The following is a 21,936-nucleotide window of genomic DNA, read 5'->3' on the forward strand; positions in this document are numbered from 1 at the left end:
CGTCCCCCTGATTGAAACGGTTGTGTAATGAAATGTCCTAGAACCATAAAAATTGGGCATTTTTTTAAACGCACATATCTCATAAACGAGAGCAAACCAATAAAAACCACTATCATATTCGAATTCAGTTGGTCAAACTTAGTAATGATGGTTTAGTCTTCGTTCCAGTAACTCAAAAATGTGATTTTTTTGTTGCTTAGAACAATCATAGCAAACGCAATGATTACCTGACGAATTTCCAGGAATCGTTCCATCAGAAGAAGCTACTTTTGTCACAGCATTTGGATTGTAAGTCCAAGATGTGTTACAAACTTCAACTTTCAGATCATTATCATGATATATTTGTTGAACTCGACCTATTTTACCCAATGTCTAAAAAAAATAAAGTACAATTAATATAATCTACATAGTTCTACTATAGTAATATTCAGATACAATATAAAGTATTAGTCAATAATAAAAAGTTAACTGACTGGCGCCATTGCTTCAGCCCATTCTCCATGTCCGCGTTGAAGGGCTTTCACTCTTTCTTGATCGGAACAAACTTGCACCAAGTCTCCGACAACAAATGCTCCTGCATTTGATGTACTGGCACTACACACCTATAATATTAAACAAAAAATAAACCTAGATACTTAATAATCTTTTTTATTGATGAGTGTCTCTATTTTACCTTGGTCAAAACTGCTGGATTAAAAGTCCAACGATTTGCGCTCGGATATGTAACCACAATATCATGATCTTCGTCAATACCAACCACCGTTCCAGTAGTTCCCAGGCATTCGAACATACCATCGGTCCATCCACCATGACCATGCTGCAGAGATTGAACAATCTCCAATTCGAGATCTACATTAACCTGAACACACAATGAAATTATTAACACAAATCCATCATTCCAAACGACGAAATAAAATATTTCAAGATTGTCTTTAACCTGATCCCCAATTTGAAGACCATGCGGTCCGGCTCTTCCAGGACCAAGCTCTCCAAGCAGTGGTAAATGTTCTTTATACACTGTTTGACCCTTGACATCATTAACGACCTAAAAATACATTCATGTGTATTAAAATGTTCTCATTTTATGACGTAAAATATAATATTAAAAATTGAGTTTCAAGAATTTTACTTTGAGATCAGCCATTCCTTCAAAGCCAACCCGGTATAAATTTTTCGCTCCATTATCCCAAACAACATAAGCTGCTGACCGTGGACTAGCAGCTGACCAATCTTGAATTTCGTTTACTTTTCCTCGCCGCCCATTACCACCATCTTGATCTTCCCATTGCCAATCGACCTAATATTTTATGATATAAATTATTAATGAATACACAATATGATTTTATAGAAGGTATTATACTCACTCCTCGAACGACTCTTGCTCCAGGAAAAATTCCCCGTACAGTTTGTTTTTTACTCTTACGACGGGGTTCGACATGACATCGCTGAGTTCCCGGAGCACTAATGCGATAAAATCGGTGACGTAAATGATGTTTGTCACCATGATAGCAAACAGAACACAAATCATAGTTAGTGCACTCAACGCACTTCCAACGAATACCTGCAAAAGAAAATTGCAAAATAATTTCATAGATATAAATGATATTTTGTATTTAAATAGTAATTAATGAATAAATTTTTACACGGTGAGTTTATTCTTGTCATGGTTTTTAGAACACGATGTTCATACTAGAAGTTTATATTAACAATATTTGAAAAGTGGAAAGTTCATTATATTCAAATAGTTGAAACTGACTGAATGAACAAAAACACTCTAAATTTGTTATATGATAAATTGAATAGTTGTCATTGTTAACATAAAAAGTTCAAAAAAAGTGCTTGGATCCAGTAGACTCAATAAACTTTCAACTTTTTATATTTGATAAGGATTTTTTTTTTATATTTAATAAAAATATGTACCAAATATTGGTTGTTGCCTACAGGTATCACACATGGTACCATCATGCTTAACACCAGTGGGAGCACTGTCAAGAATACGGAGGTCAAATGCTCCAGAGCATCTATAATTAGCAGCTGTACCGTTGTCCCACACAACTACTACTTCTTCCGGTGATTCAAAATTTCGGACAGTTCCCACATGACCTTCTCCACCATCCTACAAAAAGACAAATTTTAAATTAATAAAACTTAAAAGATGTTCTCAAAACAAAGATTCCTTGTAAAAAAAAGTTAACAATAAAATTTTATACAAAGTCTTGTCCCGATTGGTAAGGCAACTTATTAGAAACTAGCGTTCACTTAACACACATACAATGTTACAGCAAAAATATTAAAGTACAAGATTGAATTCTTGAAATTTGGAACAAATAGTCATACTATATTTTCACTGAGATATGATTTAATTTGATGGTGAATCTTTATATGTTATTATAAAGATGACAAAAATTTCATTTCCAATTAAATATTATACATATGTGTTGTTATTATTTTGATTTTGAGGTTATTATAACAAAACCGAAAAAGTCAAAACTCCATTAATCAAAAAAATAATATTATTTTATGTTTTTGGAGTTTGAATATAACTTTTTATGCTTGTTTGTTGAAATGATCGATTGTACAATTGCGATTGTTTTGGTGCTGTTTGACAGATGAAGGTATTTGAAAAATATGGTAGTGGACATGAACCTGCTTTCCCCATTTCCAGTCGGGTCCACGAATGACGCGAGCTCCGACGCCTTCCATCATAAAGCGAGCCCCCCGGGGCGGAGCCGCCGGAGTAGAGGCTCCATTGAGCGCAGATGGCCCCACGCCTACGGAAGGCCCCGCGGAGCCCGAGCTGCCGGCGCCGACGCCCACACCGACGCCAGCCACCACCGCAGAGGCTGTCGCGCCCCCGCTACCTCCTGCACCCTCCATACTCAGGACCCTCTCACTGACACTGACACTTTGACAGTTCTCGACAGTGTGTACACACCGATGACACGTGCTGCATAGCACTCTACTATACGACCATCGCCTTTTTTCAATCAAGTTTTCTGTAAACCAATAGGTAGGAGAAACATTGAGGCTGAGACTTTCTCTCTGGTAGTGTCGGGGCTGTATATGTGAATGGCGCTCCACCTCAGTATATAGCGTAGCCTCAGACTTGAATTCAGAACATCTCCTGTGTGCGCCCAATCTTGTTGATCAATTGAATTCCAACGCCTGCTCTTCATGTACGGAATCATAAGTATCAAAAATCATGCGTATCCAAAGACGGGGTCTCATGTTTTGATGACGCGCACTCACCACCAATATTCAAGAGTTCACCCTCACAAAAAGACCAAAAGCAAAACATGACACGTTACACCTTTCAAAGTAGAACTCCTCATACAATCGAGCTGAGAATTTAAATACACACATACTGGACGTACTCTTCAGTATTTTTAGCAGCTCAATTCAACCAGTCACGCTTAACTTGCATCGCACAACCTTACGCGTTTACAAACCTTATAATTGCAACAAGCAGAAAATAAAAAGCTTTGTTAATTAAAACTCAACAAAAATTTCATAGACACCGGAATCTCGCCAATATACATACATCCATTCTTTTTCTTAGCAAGCAACGTTATTATGATTCACATTAACCGAGTAACGACAAGTATTACCCTAATGAATCATTGGTCATGAAACACGCATTTTAGTTTTTGTTATGGAATAGGACGGACGTAAAAAACGTACATACAGTAAACAAGAGCCTCTGGCCTCAATGATAATATTTTGTACTTTCAACAGTAATTTTTTTTTCATTTTGGTTTAATATTTAGTAAAATTTATTTTCTCTACTTACAATGCTTTTATCTCAGTTTGACATATTAACACTCTTTGTTTTAAAATCTGCACTGATATCAATGTTATTATATATTTAAAACCCATTTAGTGAAATTAGTAAAATACGTTTTTGTAAAATAATGTAGATTTATAATTTCGAAAATAAAAATATTTTTTATGTAATCAAAATTTGACGTTTGAATGCAGTGTTGCCAGATGTGGGAGATGAATATTACGGCGTGTTGGTTTGAGGTTCACTCTGACGTGAACAAGTAACTATTGTGTTCTTCTGCATGCTATTTATTGTTCAGACTTAAACATTATTTTGGTTTTGGTTATTATTATTAGAAAATTAATAGTCAATGTTGCTTTGAAAGAATTGCTTGGAAATGATCATACGAATATCCAGGGCTATTGTACTTAATACGTTGGAATCGACGAGATATGATGGCTACGTCTGCGCGACGGGCGAGAGCTCGTCGTCGTCTTGCTGCTGTAGCGTTCCTGACCAACATCTCTCTGGATGGAGCACCGAGAGGTGTAAGACAGCCTCTTATAGCACCACTTCCAGCTGATTTTCAGTCGCCGTCAAACCACGCTTCAACGAATGAAAATGGTGAGCTATTCAAACATTTATTTATTTTATACCGAGATAATTAAATTCTTGCATTTTTCGAGTTCTATTTTAGCATATTTCATTATATTTGTATTTCTTTTAAGAAATTCTTGTGAAGAAAACCACGAATAAAGTGAAGAACTCGACTACTCAAAAAACTCCAATTTTGAGGAGAAAAACTAGCGTAATTGGAAAAAGTCCCGATCATCAATCATTGAGTTCGGATTCAGAAAGTGCTGCTACGCCTGCCAAAGCACCTCTAATAGGAGGACATTCATTTAGAGATAGGTACTGTTTAATTGTCACACATTGAATAATTAATTTAATGTTCTAATTTATTTTTATATTAATTAGAAGTACAAGTCACAGTGAATCAAGTAGAGAAAGACGTCTCGGTTCTATTTCTAGTCAACGTAAAAAAAATCCTTTATTGGGCAATTCTCCCATTACTACGAGCGTTGATGACAAATATAATAGTAGTAATGAGAGTTTAAATATAGGTAAGAATAATACGATTTATAATAAAATTGTTTTGAATATATAATTGTGAGGTTCAAATTATAACTTTTGTAAGGACGTCTACGGTCAGGCACAATATGTATTCCGGAATCGCAAACTATCGGAAATAGGGATGTGCGCATTATAAAACCAACAAAAGGATTGAGATTCAAAGATGAAAGGTTTGTCTTGACAATTGACAAGAGTGTTCCCTTTTTAGTTTTTTCTTCTATCCCATTTACTAAAGGGCAAAGAATTGGAAGGTATAATTTTTTTAATTCGATATTGGTTTTATAATTTTTAGCATTATCTCAATTCTAAATAAAATTTTAGACCTGAACTTAGAAAAGATGGTGTGCGTAGACGTAACACATCCGGACCTAGACCTTTGTCTTCTATTAACGATGTTGCAATCGACGCTTTCGATTTACTTGGGGTTGAAAGAGGCGAAAACGGACAGGAGATGTCTTATGGTAAACTTTTGGTACCGTCTCGAATACATTCTAGAGATCATCATCGGAAAATAGACAATGAAGGTATGGCAGAATTGATTTACAATTCTGCTGCAGTGCATAAGCATCCACACATTGTTGCAAGGTAGCTATACGTTTATTTGCTTTTATCCTTTTAAGTTACTTGTACATGATTAGGCTTTTAACAATTCTGTTATTTGTTTTCTTCCTATGGTTAATTACCGATATCGATTACAGGACAAAGTTTTTAACGCGGCAGACAGATAAGAAATGGTAATTTTTAATTGCTTGTAATGCTGTATAGTATTTAGTAGGTTACGGTGAAGTGTAGCTAAATTATCATAACTTGTACAAATTGGCTATTGGTAAAGTTGCATGCACACTTGAATGAAATTATAACATTGGTTTTAGCTAACTGTTGAAATTACATAGTTGTCTATCGGACAGTGAATGTCAATTATACACATTTTTTTTTATTAAATCAAATTTGAAATAAATTTTATTTTCAGTAAATGCTTTTTCCAAAGTATGTTTTAAAATAGAAAAAAACTTATAAAAATACACTTCTTTAAACTTTGCATTACAACCAAATCTCAAAAAAAAAGTTAAATGTCTACTACTAAAATTATGTTTGTACATATACATACATATGTACATATGTTTAATTTTTTTTTCAATTTTTTGTCACGAGTAAAATGGATGAAAATTTTTATATATTTTTTATATTCAAATGAATCTAAATTCATACAAATGCTTATTTACGAAAATTTATTACCATAGAAGAAAAATATTTTTAAATACATATTAGTAAAACATTTTGTTTTGATTTTATTATATAAATATGTATATATTTAAATACATCATTTCAGTTTTGCTATTTATGACAAAACATTTGCGCTTACATATTATTGTAGATATGTATATCAATTGCTATTATAATATGCATGATTTTTGATGTATTCAGTGATAAAATAAACGAAATCAAAACTTTAAACACTATTAATGCCGAATTTTACTTGCATAACATTGAATTTATATACTATTAATGTAATAGAATACAACACCAGTAGTTTTTGCAAATGTGTATTTGACTTATTACACTTTAATTATAAAATAATACTTTTATATATGGTGGGTGTTTGTACATATGTATAAAACATTGTTTTCTATCCTCTTTCTTTTTGTTTAAAGGTGTTTTTCATATGAATCATCCCAAAGGACTACAATACCATCATCGCCTCCACATTCACATCCACTGGACACTAAAGCGTTTGATTGGGACGAAACAAATGTTTTATCACCAAAAGCGGTAAACAAAACAAATTTTAATTCCTCAATCATATATTTTTATTTAATATTAATATGATTTTTGATTTTTTAAGGTTCAATATTCACCAAATTTGTTGGACGATCCAGAACTCATTGCTGGTAAGCATCGGACACTGTTAACGTTTACATCATACATGACATCTGTTATTGATTATGTGAGACCGCAAGATTTGAAGAAAGAACTCAATGATAAATTTAGAGAAAAATTTCCACACATCAAATTAACTCTAAGCAAACTTCGTAGGTGAGTTTCAAATAAAAAAATTGTCTTACCTCTCTTAGAAAGCTTATCACAATTAAAGCTTTATTTTAGTTTAAAAAGGGAAATGAGAAAAATTGCCAAACAAGATGGAAACTGTGTAGATTTATTAACTGTTGCACAAGGCTATGTGTATTTTGAAAAATTAATTCTGGCAAATCTCATTAACAAAGATAATAGAAAATTGTGTGCTGGAGCTTGTTTACTATTGTCAGCAAAGTTGAATGATGTCAAAGGAGATCCACTGAAAGCTCTTATAGAGGTAATACTACAAACTCTCAAGCCAAATGAATCAACATTTAAAAATATATAAATTATTATCTTTTTCAGCGAACGGAAAGCGTATTTAGGTTGAATCGTAAAGATCTTATAAACTGCGAATTTGCTGTTTTGGTCGCACTCGAGTTTGGATTGCACGTACCTCCATATGAGGTGTTCCCTCATTATCAAAGATTGATGCACGAGACATGACAACTGGTGTCTACAAAAATTTTAATTGAAAATCTACTTAAACTCTATATATTATAACTTTCAAATTTGATTTGTTGTTTTTCATAATTGCTGCTTTTTTTAAATTATTGTATATTAGTATTTTGATGACATAGAGAAATTTTATATTGAGAATTTAACTTCAACTTGAATTTTAGTTATCTATTGCTAGTCGGTAGATATTAGGAACATCTGTGAAATGCTGATTTAATCAGTCAACTTAAAATTGGTTTTTAACGAATGTGTAAAATTTTAAAATACTATCAGCTTTTAAAGTTGTATTTATTGAAGGTAAGATATTTTACTTAAAAGGTTTTTGTCATGACTCCCGAGTTAAATTAGAATTATGTAGTTTAATTATTTTATGGTACAACATGACTCCCTGAGACTCTTAAACTTACTTAATTAGCTTTCAATTCTTATTTGAAATATTCTATTGAGACATTTTAACGACGCAGATTTTGCCAAATAATATGCTTATATTATTGTATGTACATAGGCCTTCGACTAATACATGTGCTTTTTTACAAGCATCAAAATGTTCATTATTTGGATTTGCTATTTACTTAGTAGGAAATGTGATAATTTTACTTACCTTATGTTAGGACAGCGTTTTTCAATTTTTTAATTGATATTATAAAATATGGAATATTTTTGATTAAATTGGAAATGTTGTTTATGCGGTGTTTAAGTAAGATCACAATAAGAAAATGGTCGATTACAATGTATAATAAAAAAATTACGCAACTATTATGACTTTTTGCATCTTTTGAATCTTAAAAAAGTCAATTTGCAAATATATTGTTGAATATAGCAAAGCCACGCAACCCTCACACGCGTTATATCTGGTGACTGGAAAGGTGGCCTAAGTCAGGTGCGCACCCTCGATAGGTCCTCTATTGTGAATGTACTATAGCAAAATTCGCCTAAGCGAGGTACACTGAGAGGGGATACCACCAGCGGACAGTTGCACTCTCGGAATACGACATGATTGGGCATCCGCAAATGGCCATACGCACAGGTAGAAATTTCAACTTAAATATATAGTATAATATTATAGTATCCTACCATAAAAATACTCGGTTAACTATAAACCACACAAACTAGTGACGAGAAAACATTATTTTACTTTTGGAACAAAAATTCACGTGTTCATATTTGCCTTAGGGAAAAATTTCGGCGAGTGCTATTATATTTAAGTTGAAATTTCTACCTGTGCGTACGGCCATTAGTGGGATGCCCAATCGTGTCGTATTCCAAGAGTCCACTGGTGGTATCCCCTCTGTGTACCTCGCTTAGGCGAGTTTTGCTACAGTGCGTTCACAATAGGGGACCTATTGAGGGTGCGTACCTGACTTAGGCCACCTTTCCGGGAACCGTTAGATCTATATAGTGCTATATGGTTACCTGACAACTCGTTCACAGATTTTCCGTAAACCGAGGATGCGCTCCAGGCATTACGTATATGGCCATCTCTTTCTCATCCTGTCTGTTCACCAAGATCTCGTTTACTATGTTATCGGTGAACAGACGGTCTGTGAAAGAGATGGCTGCATACGTAATGGCATAGTAAACGAGATCTTGGTGAACAGACGGGGTGAGAAAGAGATGGCCGTATACGTAATGCCTGGAGCGCATCCTCGGTTTACGGAAAATCTGTGAACGAGTTGTCGTGTCACCGTGCTATATGCTTCTACGTGTGCTGTGGCACACAGTTGCGATGTTCTGGAATATAGGCATACATTATTAACCTGAAGGGTATATCATGTTAAGAATATTATACGTGTTCATCGTTTAATTCTCTTTTCATCGATTAAGACATTATCAAACGCTATAGTAGTCAAATAATGATTACTATAGCGTTTTTATTGAATATAAAATTTTGGAAAACGCTGTATCAAAGATCAGTACTTACTTTTATCGATTTATATTTTGTTGTTATTGTTGATATTGACTATTAAGGGAAAATAAAATTGTAATTAGGATTAAGAATAAACGGTGCACATTGACAAAGTTGCCTAGCAGGAAAAACGTTTGAGTTTAAATAAGGATGTACTTATGCATGTGGAGAGAGAGGTCTGACCCTATTGATTTATTTTGTAAATTATGAATATAGATCATCTTTTGAGTACCTCTACTTTTTTTGTATAATTTAAACTCAATTCAAGTTATAACTATACAAAATATTGTGAATCCTTCAAACTCAATACTGTATATCTGTCCCGAGATTTTATTTTTAATACTGTTTTAATTTATACTTGTACCTCTAAATAAAATGCTGTGATTTGATGTACATATGTATATGTAGATATATAATATTAAATTACTTATTCGTTGATTTTTTTTTGTTTATGTATGTATTATGTATTAACACTTTCGCAATTGCATATTTTGGATGGAAATCGTTAGGTGTTAAAAGATAAACCATTGGATGTTTGTTACATACATAGGTTGTTTTATGCAATTAAAATCAGCGAGTGAATTTATCGCCTATAGGCAAGGTAAAAATAAAATAAAATAAAATTTATATAAAATTTATGTATTATTTTGAATTAAACTTACACAAGAATTCTTACAAGTACTACCAATAAAAATTAAAAACAGAACTTCGATTACAAAATAGTCATCAGAAACAACTCTATAAACGATAGAAAATAATAGTAACAATTGGAACATATATTACAAATTAAAAAGAAATTAACATAAATTTAATTAACAACGACTAATTGAAACAGATCATTTATGAAAGCTCCGTTATCAAATTCAAGTGTGATTAAATTGTAAAAATCATCATTTGTCACATGCAGATGCTATACCATGAAAAATTGGATGAAAAGACATGGCTGCAGTTAGATGCGGTCCATTTATGACGGAAAAGCTGCAATTACTTTATTACAAATAGTTATATGATGAACTTGTTATCTGAATTTACCATACAATTTTTGAATGAATTAGAATAATGCAAACGAATTTAAGTTTTACTGGTCTGATCCATTTCAATTTTAATAAATTAAACTTACTAACTAAACGTAAAAAACAAAGATTCCTGAAATATATTTATATGAAAAAATGATAACAAAAATCACAAAAAATTACGGTAGTATATATTCATATACAAAACTGAAAAAAAAACAGACTAAAAAAAATAACAAAAAGGTAGACATATGTATCAATAAACATACATACAAGAACAATGCGACTAATTAAATTGATTAATGATTAATATAAAAGTCAGCCGAGTTGGTGAAATAATGTTTTAATATCATCAACGAATATAATATACATATATTCTCATCAATTATATCTGCATGATTTCCTTAAATAAATTATTCTCAAAAGTTTAGCAATAATATTTTTTTTTTTGATAATTCAGTGCCATATTTATATTATTGAAGGTAATACTTATATTTAGTGCCTTATTTTTTTTCAATCGTAGCAGATGCACTTTGAGCAAGGTACATAATGCAAAAACTAGCCAAAATCGATTATTAATACCCAGACGATATGTACCCAGAATTTTGATTTATTTTTGGTTTGTGCACCTGCAACGTCTTTTCATTTTTATTTTTTTATAGGAAATATTTATCACTAACAATTTTCTTTTTTTCCTTTAAACTAATGCCCACATTACATCTCTGTGTAAATAATTATTAGCTACTTAGCCGTACAAAAAAACTAGCCTCTTTTATATTATAATTAGCACCTCTAGCAACTAGTTTTTCTGTGCCGCCATTCAACATAACATGAACAATATCAAATAGGCAATAATATAAGACGGTTAGATAATGCTCATCGCGTTATCTAGATATACAAGGCTTTTCACACACTAAAACCCAAATAGTGTAAGTGTTGAGAACTTAATGAAAAGGATGACATCCAAAAATACAATGGTTGTGCTTGAATCACAAGACAACAACAAGAAACAAGGAAAATTGTGCAGAAATCAACATGAAATACAAGTCGTCAAATGAACCAATCCACAAAAAGAATGTTCCATAGTATAAGTGGGCAGAAACAACTTAAAAATGCTTTGTACTAAAACATTTCCTTTACAAGTTACTGATAAAATTAATTACGGTGAGTATATATGTCTATTTGAGTAAATAATTACTCTGATAACGGAATATCATACCCTGTTACCTCAATAGATGAAAAATCCATCAAAATACTGATGAGTTATATTAATGGTTCTATACGGATCTTTTCCATAAAAAATAAATATCATCAATACATCGGTGTCCTTTAAGTCATATTTATAATCGAATATTAAACCTATTATTTTTGAAAATCCTTTAAAATTTCGACAGAATTTTTTTACGATAAAGAAATGGAATCTTTCTTCAACAAGTACATTTTATTAAAAAAACGTGTATTACACATACACTAAAATCCCATTAAGTAATAAGTTAGAATGTGAAAAATTCTGCTTAATGAGATTTTATTTACATATAATTAAGTCATGAATGCATCATTATGAATGTATTTAGATCCATATTTTCGAAATAATCGCCTAGGAAAGGGGATGAAAGCGATCCGCTAATATTGCCGATTAATGTTCACCACTCTAAGTGTACCAAATTAGCATACTCTACTAACACAATTCTGTATAAAAATCGTTCTGTTGTAAAATTGAAAAAATATATTTGCATAGAATAAGCTAATAATGAAATCATTAAAGACAGTAAAATGGTTTTACCATTTAAATAAGAATTAAATTCTCACATGAGGGGCACGTAAGAATATTAATTTTAACTTACAGTGGAAATCGTATGAAATTGAAAATGAAACCTATATCTTTTTCATATTAAAAGATAGCATAGGAATGTTTTCAAATCTATCGAATCCACAATGTGGTTTAGAATAACGTTTCCAATATGATAAATAAAAGCTAGCAAAATTGAAAACATTTAAATTATATTACATCAAAATTTTATTTCACTTTCTGTGCCACCTCATCGAGAAGTCTTAAGCCTTAAATGACTAAGTACTTATAATCAATAATGATGCAAACATAGAATGACGCTTTGGACCGATTTATAAAACCCATGCTGCTTCACACGTTGAAGCTTTCGAAAATAGTGTATCGATTATGCGACAACTACTAAATGAAATGATGATAAAAAATTCAATGAAAACGTATTTTCTTGAATGTCTTTCCTTTTTTGCGTATAATTTTTCTCTTTTTCTTTTTCTTAGTGCCGCTGTTACTTGGGTTGTCATCCAAAGCGCTGTAATCACCAAAATTAGTTATTTCGTCTGCTATGTTACCGATGGTACTCATCTTTCTCTGTCTGTGTTTTTCGACTTTAGTTAACGGTAAACGAGTCAAATAATTCTCTTCATATTCAGTTTTCTCCCGTTGAAACTTGGAAATTATCTGCTGTCCCCTAACACCGCTACTTATTTCCATAGGCGTATCAAGATATTCATCTCTCAATTCACGTATAACGCTAGAATTGAGAGCCCTCTTTCTATGCCGATCCACTTGACGTTTCTCTTTATCAGCGTGCGATTCATCTCCATCGTAATGCATGGCGGCAAATTTCGGCGGTACGTAAATACCAGTTTTAGCATTGGTTTCTTCATCTTTTGATTCTTTTTCGTCGTCTTCGGACGCGTCCGAGTGATCGCCCTCGACTTTGCTCACCAAATTTTCAGGATGAGCTCTGAAAAGACCTGGATCATTACCGGAGCCGGCCGAAGTTACAGCACCTTTTACCAGTTTGTCGATCTGATATTTCAATTTGGAATCAATTGGTCGAATCTTTTCGAGAACAGTACGTATTTCGACAAGCCTATCGATCGCCGGATCGGCCTCAATACGTTCGCCTGAGCACTTTCTTAATACTATATACGTCAAATTGATTAAGTAACTAAGAAGCATGTGGTATTTCATTTCCAGAAAGCTTAGCCCTTTGTCGGTGGTGATTTCTCCACTTTTGACACGCTGTAGCATGTTATCAACAAGAGTTGCAACTTGCCGCACATTGCTATTCATTTCGTCTAATAATCGCAGAGCTTGCGGCAGGTCTTGCCGCTCCGTTTCTTCCGCTGCCTGAAAATACACAAATAACAATATTACAAATCGTACAACAATGTACAGTTTATATATTCACATTATAAAAAGCAGAAAATTGTATGAAATAATAAATAAAAATAACAGATGTTTTATAGATTCATTTAATACATCATTTAAAGGTTCATATAAATAAATACTATCATTTGAGTGATACTGCCACTACCAACCAATCCCATATACCAATATATACCAACTTCTAGTATACATATACTGTATAAGGAAATATAATTTTTTTTAATGTATAACAGTGTTATTAATTAATTGATAATTTTAATTGTAAACTTTTATTATTTTTTCTAATTAATTTACTCTCTATTTTTTTTAAATTATTTTGCTGAAATATGGAATTATAATTATTATTATTTTTTGTTTATTATTATAATTGTATTCTACGTTATTATCAATATTATTTTTAATGCTATCATTATTATTATTGTTATCAATATTGTTGTTTTTTTTTTTATTTTTTAATATTTATATTTTTCTTTCTTATCTATGTATATTTGAAATTTTTTATAAATGGTTTATTTTTTGAATAAATATATTTTATTAAACTGAAATTTTTCCAAAATGAATAAATAATTCTAGGTACTTTATAATATGAAAACAAAAAATGTTAGTTCGGTCTTCAACAACTAACATTTCTTTATTTAGTATTTATTTTTGTGCTAGCTGAACCTCCTAACATTACTCGGGCAGATAAAAGTAAATAATGGAAGATTTTACAAAACTTTCTAATTTATGATTCAAGTTTCTATGAAATAGTATATCAAAGTCTCTCACACATATCAACGAAATTAAGTAATTATGACAATTTGAAAAATCGTCAACTCCAGTTGACATTCATATACAAACATTCTTATTTCATATATGGTCAACAATATTGTGTGATACTTGTGTACCAAGAACCCTTCGAAGCCTGTGGAATACAGGTTGAAGAACACTACTATACGCACTCGACAATATATTTATTTTACTGCAAAATCAATAAAAATAAAATAAAAAACTGGGAATGTACGTATCAATGCAGTACTATGAATGAACGAATACGAGTAAGCATGCATAAGTTGACATGGGCATTAGGCAGGGTAGATATGCATATTGTTATAACACGCGTGTTCCACCACACGCACACGTGCTAGCGGCTGAAGCAAGTGGTGTGGTTAGCGGCTGAAGCAAGGGGTGACATGAGGATCGTGGAAGAGAACAGACCTGCACCATGATGGGGGATGCGAAATGCTGGCCGTGGCCGTGGCCGTCGCCGTCGCCGTCGCCGTCGCCGTCGCCAACGCCAACCCCACCCCCTCACTCGACGACGGCCGTCACCAACCCACCGGCCTCCCCGACACAGACCCAACACTCGGCGAACGGCAAAGCGACGCACACTGCAAGCAACCCTACTCGCCACAACTGCCAACTGCCCAAAGGAAGCGTGTTGGAGCGCCCTTCGTCCAGCAGGGTAAACGGACTACTAGTCGTATGTGAACCAGTCACAGGACAACCGGTCGCTCTAGATTGGTCACACGTGATCACCCGTCACACTAAAACTGGTCACACCCAAATTTTTTTGGGTGTGACCAGTTTTTTTGTGACCAGTTTTCGCGTGTCACCAGTTTTCTCGTGACCAGTTTTAGTGTGACAGGTGATGACGTGTGACCGATCTAGAGTCCTGTGACTGGTTCACATATGACTAGTAGTCCGTTTACCGATAGAGTATCACAATTAGTTTCTGTTAGATCTAATCTAATATTACAAGCAGTGGATAATGAAATGCATACAACATATCTAATATGTAAGTGATTCACCTGATAATTCCGATATGGAAAATAGTTCAACTATAGTCTCTCACATTTTTGTAAATAAAAAAAGGGTTTAATGTTTTTTTGTATCTTTATATGTAGGTACTATTTTGTGACTTTGTGAATACTTTTTTGTGAATTGATGCAAAACTATTTCATTTTTATGCAATTAAATATTTATAAATACACTATTATTACTTTTTACAAAATTGGATATAAAAAAAATATAAATACATAAAATTTTCAACTTGAAATAGGATTTTGTATTATACTAAATGTATTGTATGCATACATTTTGAATGAATGTGATAATTGACATCCAAATGTTTTTATAAAAACTCTTATGTTTAAATTAACGTGACCTTTCTTTAATTATTACCTACGTACAAAAATATATTGTATTATTTTAGTTATTCTCAATTAAAAAAAAACTAAAATTTTCCCAAAATTTCCGTTTTTATTTTCTTAAGTTCTCGGTTTTTTCTCTTTCGTTCGAAATTCCCATTTTTGCCCATCTTTTATCGTTATCGATCACTGTCAAGTATAAAATTTTACCGAAAACACTCCAGGGGGTGATTTTGGGACGGTGTGTGCTGGGCGTTCCATGAATATGTGCTGGAAATGGAATGGAAGTATGGCAAATTCATATTAAATTAATAAAAAAAAAATTATATTTGAAATACAAGCGGAAAACAAATAATTTTAGACGTATTGCTAACGATTGAACTTCGAATGGTGATAATACCGTTAATTTATCAAACAATAAATAATATTACGTTGAATTTCTCCAGTTAAATATGGTGGCACAATGCCTTGATATCAGTGGCGGCTCGTGCATTGGGCTGCAGGGCTGCAGTACTCCCAGTACAGTACAAATGCATGCATTTTTTTTATCGTCCACATGGGCTGCGGGGCTGCGAAGCTCCCAATGTAGTACATATTCAAGCTATTTTTCTTTTCATTCGATCACAACGAGCTACTACAGCCTGAATAATCTCTGCAGCCCATCTCACGACCCGCTACTGCTTGATATCAAGATGGATATTTATTTCAATTGAAGGATTTCAGTGTTTTAAAAAATCAGTTGAGTATGGTCGTATTTTATCAGCTTTGCACCACGGGCAGTGTGACAGCGGCCGGAGTAGGTAGCCATGGGACGGGTGAGTTCCTTCAGCGTATTGACTTATTCCTTTCTATTTTATGGCATCTAGCTGCTGATAATCCAAAAAATCCTTAAAAGCAACATTTTTAAATTAAAATTTTGACTTAAACTGTCTCCAAAATTGCTTCATGACGTTTTGTCATTTTGACACGTTCATCTTTCTTTACTAGAAGCATTACAAATACGAAACACGACCGCGCCTCTATATCATTAGTAATATTAATTGACATTTTTTTTGCTTATTAAGTCTGTTAAAAAAATATATTGAAAGTCTGTGTATGTCAAATTATTTTATTTCTTAATTTCTCCAACTTAGCGTTTACCTCTGACGTAATTTAACTGAAGCTATTTCGTTTTGTTTTAGTTTGACTTTTCAGTTTTGACAGTGAAATACATTTAAAAATATACATTTGAAATTAAACTCAATGGCGCTTAGCTATGTGTATTTAGAGTATGTGCATACTCTAAATACACGTAGCTTTGTAATTAATTTTACTTTATCGATGTACGTAGTAACAATAGATGAAGTTTTGTGATCATGCGAAAATTCGAACTCGAGATTTTGACTGATTCGAACTCAGAATCCATCACTGATCTAGTTTAAATTAAGTTTCCCAATACATATACCTAAGTAATTCCGATAGCAAATTTTGTTTACATTTTCGTTTTTATTTGCTAATAAAATCTCCTTTTTATATTTGTTCTATGTATTGTATATTATTATTCATCTGTCATAATATTATATTTTATTTTATAGAAGAATTCAGTTATTCTATCAATACTGGCATGTCTGGCGATTGCGGATGCCTTCTACGTGCCAGGCGTGGCTCCTGTGGAATTCCACAAAGGTCAGACCATCGAAGTGAAAGCTGTAAAGATGACTAGCACTCATACTCAACTTCCATATGAGTATTATTCGTTGCCATTCTGCTTACCTAAGAATGGCACATTCGTCTACAAGTCCGAAAATTTAGGCGAAGTATTGAGAGGCGATAGAATTGTAAACACACCATACATTATTAAAATGGCAGAAGACATTTCTTGCAAATTATTATGTCACGCTAAAACAACACCTATGAATTGGAATGCCGAAGAGTCGCAGAAAGTAGCCAGCCGTATAGAACACGAATACTATGTTCATTTGTGAGTGATTTGGCGATTCTTATCGTTTATTACTATTTGAATAGGAACATTTATAGATTTTCGTTTTTCAGATTGGTTGACAATTTACCAGTCGCAACAAGAACAATGAATGGCGAAAATTTTGAAAAGGTTGTTGAGCAAGGTTACAGATTGGGATTTGTGACACATGGCAAACCTTATATTCACAATCATTTGAAATTCATTATACAATATCATGTTCGTAGTGCGTAAGTATATGATATTATAATTCAGATTTTTCAATTCTAAAACGGTGCCTTGTAAATCATTTACATATATGCGTTTTAAATATATTTCAGGGACAAGTATAGAGTTGTCGGATTCGAAGTAGAACCCATGTCTATCGACATGGAAAAATTGAAGTTCAATGGTGATATTTGCTATTATCCAAGCGATCCCAAACCGCAATTAGTAAATTCACAAACTGGTACTAAACTATTTTTCACATATTCTGTTGAGTGGTTGGAGTCTGATATAAGCTGGGCATCTCGATGGGATATATATTTAGGAATGAACGATGTTCAAATTCATTGGTTTTCAATTATAAATTCTCTGGTAGTGGTTTTCTTTTTATCAGGTATGCTAATTTTTTACTTTATTTGTTAAATATAAAAATACAGATGTTTTATGATAGGGATTATTTAAAAAAAATAGGTATTTTAACGATGATCATGATTCGAACATTGCGGCGAGACATTGCAAGATATAATGCCGATGAAGGTGTCGATGATGTCATAGAAGAGACAGGATGGAAATTAGTTCATGGTGATGTTTTCCGACCACCACGTCAATCAAGATTGTTCGCCGCTATTGTTGGAAGCGGGATTCAAATATTTTTCATGGCCTTAATTACAATTTGTATGTTAAACTTGAACTGTTCAGAGTATAAGTGTGGAATTAATATCTTTTTAATTATTAACATTTATATGTTTTCAGTTTTTGCCATGTTGGGTATGTTGTCTCCAGCATCTCGAGGCGCGCTAATGACATCCGCGATTTTTCTTTATGTTTTTATGGGTCTTATTGCTGGTTACTTTTCGGCACGACTCTACAAAACTATGAAGGGGAGAGAATGGAAAAAAGCAGCATTGTCAACAGCAACATTCTATCCCGCCATAGTATTTGGAACCTGTTTCTTTTTGAATTTCTTTATTTGGGGAAAGCATTCAAGTGGTGCCGTTCCGTTTTCGACTATGATGGCACTGTTGTGTCTCTGGTTTTGCATATCTTTACCATTGATCTATTTAGGATACTATTTTGGATATAGAAAGCAACCTTTCCAACATCCTGTTAGGACAAATCAAATACCAAGACAAGTACCTGAGCAGTTGTGGTACATGAATCCAATTTTATGGTAAGTATAATTTGTACTGCTAATTTTATTTAAAACAATTTTATGAGTTAATTTAAATTCAATTGATCTGTTCTTTCAGTACGTTGATGGCTGGAATATTGCCATTTGGAGCCGTATTTATTGAGTTGTTCTTCATCTTCACTGCTATTTGGGAAAACCAAATCTATTATTTATTTGGGTTTTTATTCTTAGTGTTCTGCATTTTGGTTATATCTTGTTCACAAATATCAATTGTGATGGTGTATTTTCAATTGTGTGGGGAGGTTTGTATATTCGTGTATTATGAAAATATCTAACAAATGAAATTGATATATTGTTATTAATGATGATATCAATAATTTATTTTTAGGATTATCACTGGTGGTGGAGAAGTTTTATAGTATCTGGAGGTTCGGCCGTGTATGTGTTAGCGTATGCTGTATTTTACTTCTTCACTAAATTGGAAATTACAGAATTTATTCCAACATTACTTTACATAGGATATACAGGTAGTGGGACGTTGTTTTTCATATTAATATGTTTACATAAATAATCTGTAATTATTAATAATTAATTTATAATTTAAGGTTTGATGGTATTGACATTCTGGCTGCTCACTGGAACGATTGGATTTTTCGCCGCATACGCTTTTATTAGGAAAATTTACGGTGCTGTGAAAATCGATTAAGGAAAGCTGATTTCATATATTACAAATCGTTTAATAGTGGTCTGGTTCAAATAAAGATTAATGTGATTGTGTAAATGAGTTTTAGAAGTGACAAATAATAGTTTTAAGGCGAATATAGTACATCATTACATAGACATTGATCTTGTGATATATACATACATATATATATATATATATATATATATATATATATATATATATATATATACATATATATATATATATATATATATATATATACATATATAAAAACAGCTTGAACTTAATTTTACTCGAATATGTATTTTTAATTGTGTTAATTGTATTTTGACGCTCAATCAATATTTATTCTGTAATATGGGCATGTATGTATTGTCGTTCAACTTCGAATAATTAGATTATTTTATTAGTTGTGATGTTAAAATGTTAAATGCATTCAGATCGTCACATTCAATGCAATTATGCACTATCAATTACACGAACTTTTGAATGTATGTATATATGTATTGAATCTTCACATGCACTTTGTTTCAATTATATATGTATATGTTTAGAGCAGTATTATTACATACTGATGTTACTCTTGGTTATTTTTCTTACTATTGCTTCATCGATTTATTGTAAGTATGTACCAACATCAGTATGTACCCTGAATATAAATTTTCAGGGATTGAGTCCAATGCGTCACAATTCAAAATAGCTTTAGAATGAAAATATGTATGAATGTAGTTGCACCGGATATTTTTTCTTTAATTTAAGCAAACTGCATAATTATATAATATAAATTATATTTAAATAGATAACAAATTAAAAAAATATTTATTTGGTGATGTTTGTATAAAGTACAATATAAATTAATATAACAATAGTTAAAGCATAATTTAAGATAATTTAAAGAAATAATATAAAATGATTTAATTGTATATCAAATTTCATAATATCAAATAATGAAATGATAAGCATGAAATCCAGTAGTCGTTTTATATTTTATAATTGAACATAAAGCTAACATAAGTATATATTTATTTTGCATTTATTACTTAACATATTGTTAGAAGTAGTTCTTGTCAATTGGTAACATATTATTTTATTTATATACTACAATTGCGTATTTAACATTGATTATTATTGTAATATTTATTATTATGATAATTATTGTAAATATTTTTTTATTATAATATATATATAAATAAACTTGTCAAACGTAGGTAGATATATACGTATGTATGTATTTAAAATTATATTACATTTTGATTGTGATTTGATTTTCTGTTATTAAGTAATATTGTGATTTGGAGTTTTGTTTTATACATATGTATGTATATCGATTAACAATTGTGTATAATATTTGTCAATGAAATAAAGTAATCATACATTTTCAGTTATTCATTTTTTTATGTTATCATATAACATTTTGTGTTTTCATCACAATTACATGGCTTTATGAAGGTATTTATTTGATAATGTCATCAAAATATAAAAACCTACAATAATAATCTGATTTACGATAATGGAATTGGATGAAATCATTAAAGACGTCTTTTGCACTCCAATAGAATATGACAATGCGTTTCACATGACGATTGGAATATAATTGACAAACTAGATAAATATACCCATGTTTTTGGCTGTGGTTTCTAAATATCAACTTGTTTTTATTCTGAAATCAATATTTCCACATATTGAATAATACGCTGCACTTCTACATACATACATATATGTATGTAGAAGTGCAGCGTATATACAAATTCAAATATATGCTGCACTTCTACATATATACAAATTCAATAAGAAACACTTGGAACACTGCTATTTGAGAGAAATGAATAGGTTCAGTCATACATAAATTTCAATCTCCTACCCACACGTTACTCGTGTGTCTGGGGACAGGGATGCTAAGAATGTTTTTTTTTGGGATTACATGAAACCCTTTTGGGTATAAACTGGGTACTGTTTCAATACCTCAAGAATGCCTCCATTTCCTTATAATGTTCGTCTACTTGATTTTTATTGAATGTCTGAGCTAGATAAATTTTTTCAAGTGTATATATAATATGATATATCAAGTATGAAGTACTTTTCCTCCCGTGTTAATGTGCGCGCGCAGAATACGGGAGGAAAAGCATGTTCCTCTTGTTCCTGTTGTATCCTGCTCGCGCAAATTAAGTGAGTATGTACGTGAGTATGTACCGCTTACCATGCACCATTTTTTTTTTGATCTTTCGACTTAAGATCTTTCGATTTTCGATCTTTGCATTCTGATATTTGCCTTTTCTGTAATTTAACATTCTGTCAAGTCA

At 32.1% G+C, this 21,936-nt stretch overlaps 4 protein-coding genes and 1 long non-coding RNA gene across 8 annotated transcripts in view; 3 read left to right on the forward strand and 2 right to left on the reverse strand.

Moving 5' to 3' along the window:
• mib1 (E3 ubiquitin-protein ligase mind bomb 1) overlaps nucleotides 1–2,947 on the reverse strand; it is a 445,383-nt gene extending 442,436 nt beyond the window's left edge. The window contains exons 1-8 of the mRNA XM_077427358.1: nucleotides 2,647–2,947; nucleotides 1,921–2,116; nucleotides 1,365–1,561; nucleotides 1,130–1,297; nucleotides 938–1,045; nucleotides 674–859; nucleotides 474–602; nucleotides 228–372 (exon numbers count right to left, since the gene is read on the reverse strand). Of these exons, the coding sequence (XP_077283484.1) occupies nucleotides 228–372; nucleotides 474–602; nucleotides 674–859; nucleotides 938–1,045; nucleotides 1,130–1,297; nucleotides 1,365–1,561; nucleotides 1,921–2,116; nucleotides 2,647–2,877 (1,360 nt within the window). The 5' untranslated portion in view covers nucleotides 2,878–2,947. The remainder of the gene's footprint in view (nucleotides 1–227; nucleotides 373–473; nucleotides 603–673; nucleotides 860–937; nucleotides 1,046–1,129; nucleotides 1,298–1,364; nucleotides 1,562–1,920; nucleotides 2,117–2,646) is intronic.
• Nucleotides 2,948–3,976: 1,029 nt separating this feature from the next.
• LOC143923081 (CDK5 and ABL1 enzyme substrate 2) lies at nucleotides 3,977–9,771 on the forward strand. 4 transcript variants are annotated; one of them, XM_077446584.1, is made up of 11 exons: nucleotides 3,983–4,043; nucleotides 4,181–4,387; nucleotides 4,492–4,675; nucleotides 4,742–4,887; nucleotides 4,962–5,148; nucleotides 5,219–5,482; nucleotides 5,596–5,631; nucleotides 6,550–6,667; nucleotides 6,741–6,931; nucleotides 7,001–7,208; nucleotides 7,277–7,535. In XM_077446584.1, exons 2-11 carry the CDS (start codon nucleotides 4,216–4,218, stop codon nucleotides 7,415–7,417), a joined length of 1,647 nt encoding a protein of 548 aa, XP_077302710.1. In that variant the 5' UTR covers nucleotides 3,983–4,043; nucleotides 4,181–4,215; the 3' UTR covers nucleotides 7,418–7,535. The 4 variants fall into 4 exon arrangements, with proteins under 4 accessions (XP_077302713.1, XP_077302711.1, XP_077302710.1 ...); XM_077446586.1 differs by lacking the exon at nucleotides 5,596–5,631 and having other exon boundaries at nucleotides 7,277–8,197; XM_077446587.1 differs by lacking the exons at nucleotides 5,596–5,631; nucleotides 7,277–7,535 and adding an exon at nucleotides 9,069–9,771 and having other exon boundaries at nucleotides 3,977–4,387; nucleotides 7,001–7,146.
• A 2,025-nt stretch (nucleotides 9,772–11,796) lies between these two features.
• On the reverse strand, nucleotides 11,797–15,206 carry LOC143923082 (neuroguidin). Its single transcript, XM_077446588.1, has 2 exons — nucleotides 14,727–15,206; nucleotides 11,797–13,490 (listed from the first exon to the last, which is right to left on the reverse strand). The coding sequence occupies exons 1-2, from the start codon at nucleotides 14,733–14,735 to the stop codon at nucleotides 12,561–12,563; spliced, it is 939 nt and encodes a 312-aa protein (XP_077302714.1). The 5' UTR covers nucleotides 14,736–15,206; the 3' UTR covers nucleotides 11,797–12,560.
• On the forward strand, nucleotides 14,731–15,206 carry LOC143923083 (uncharacterized). The gene is made up of 2 exons (XR_013261695.1): nucleotides 14,731–15,003; nucleotides 15,111–15,206. It is a non-coding gene; the product is annotated as an uncharacterized LOC143923083 (long non-coding RNA).
• Nucleotides 15,207–16,395: 1,189 nt separating this feature from the next.
• Nucleotides 16,396–19,820, forward strand: TM9SF4 (transmembrane 9 superfamily protein member 4). Its single transcript, XM_077446748.1, has 9 exons — nucleotides 16,396–16,473; nucleotides 17,233–17,618; nucleotides 17,690–17,845; nucleotides 17,936–18,213; nucleotides 18,291–18,494; nucleotides 18,573–18,990; nucleotides 19,070–19,253; nucleotides 19,340–19,478; nucleotides 19,557–19,820. Exons 1-9 carry the CDS (start codon nucleotides 16,465–16,467, stop codon nucleotides 19,655–19,657), a joined length of 1,875 nt encoding a protein of 624 aa, XP_077302874.1. The 5' UTR covers nucleotides 16,396–16,464; the 3' UTR covers nucleotides 19,658–19,820.
• The last annotated feature ends 2,116 nt before the right edge of the window (nucleotides 19,821–21,936 follow it).

The sequence above is a fragment of the Arctopsyche grandis genome, chromosome 3 (assembly GCF_051622035.1).
Source record: "Arctopsyche grandis isolate Sample6627 chromosome 3, ASM5162203v2, whole genome shotgun sequence".
NCBI lineage: Eukaryota > Metazoa > Arthropoda > Insecta > Trichoptera > Hydropsychidae > Arctopsyche > Arctopsyche grandis.

Bases quoted from the DNA above. Each gene is read 5' to 3' on its own strand.
- LOC143923081 (XM_077446584.1), top strand. From the start codon at position 4,216: ATGATGGCTACGTCTGCGCGACGGGCGAGAGCTCGTCGTCGTCTTGCT. The intron at 5,632-6,549 runs GTAATTTTTAAT...TTTTGTTTAAAG, and splicing joins CGGCAGACAGATAAGAAATG to GTGTTTTTCATATGAATCAT. The intron at 6,932-7,000 runs GTGAGTTTCAAA...GCTTTATTTTAG, and splicing joins ACTCTAAGCAAACTTCGTAG to TTTAAAAAGGGAAATGAGAA.
- TM9SF4 (XM_077446748.1), top strand. The intron at 17,846-17,935 runs GTAAGTATATGA...AATATATTTCAG, and splicing joins CAATATCATGTTCGTAGTGC to GGACAAGTATAGAGTTGTCG. The intron at 19,254-19,339 runs GTTTGTATATTC...ATTTATTTTTAG, and splicing joins ATTTTCAATTGTGTGGGGAG to GATTATCACTGGTGGTGGAG.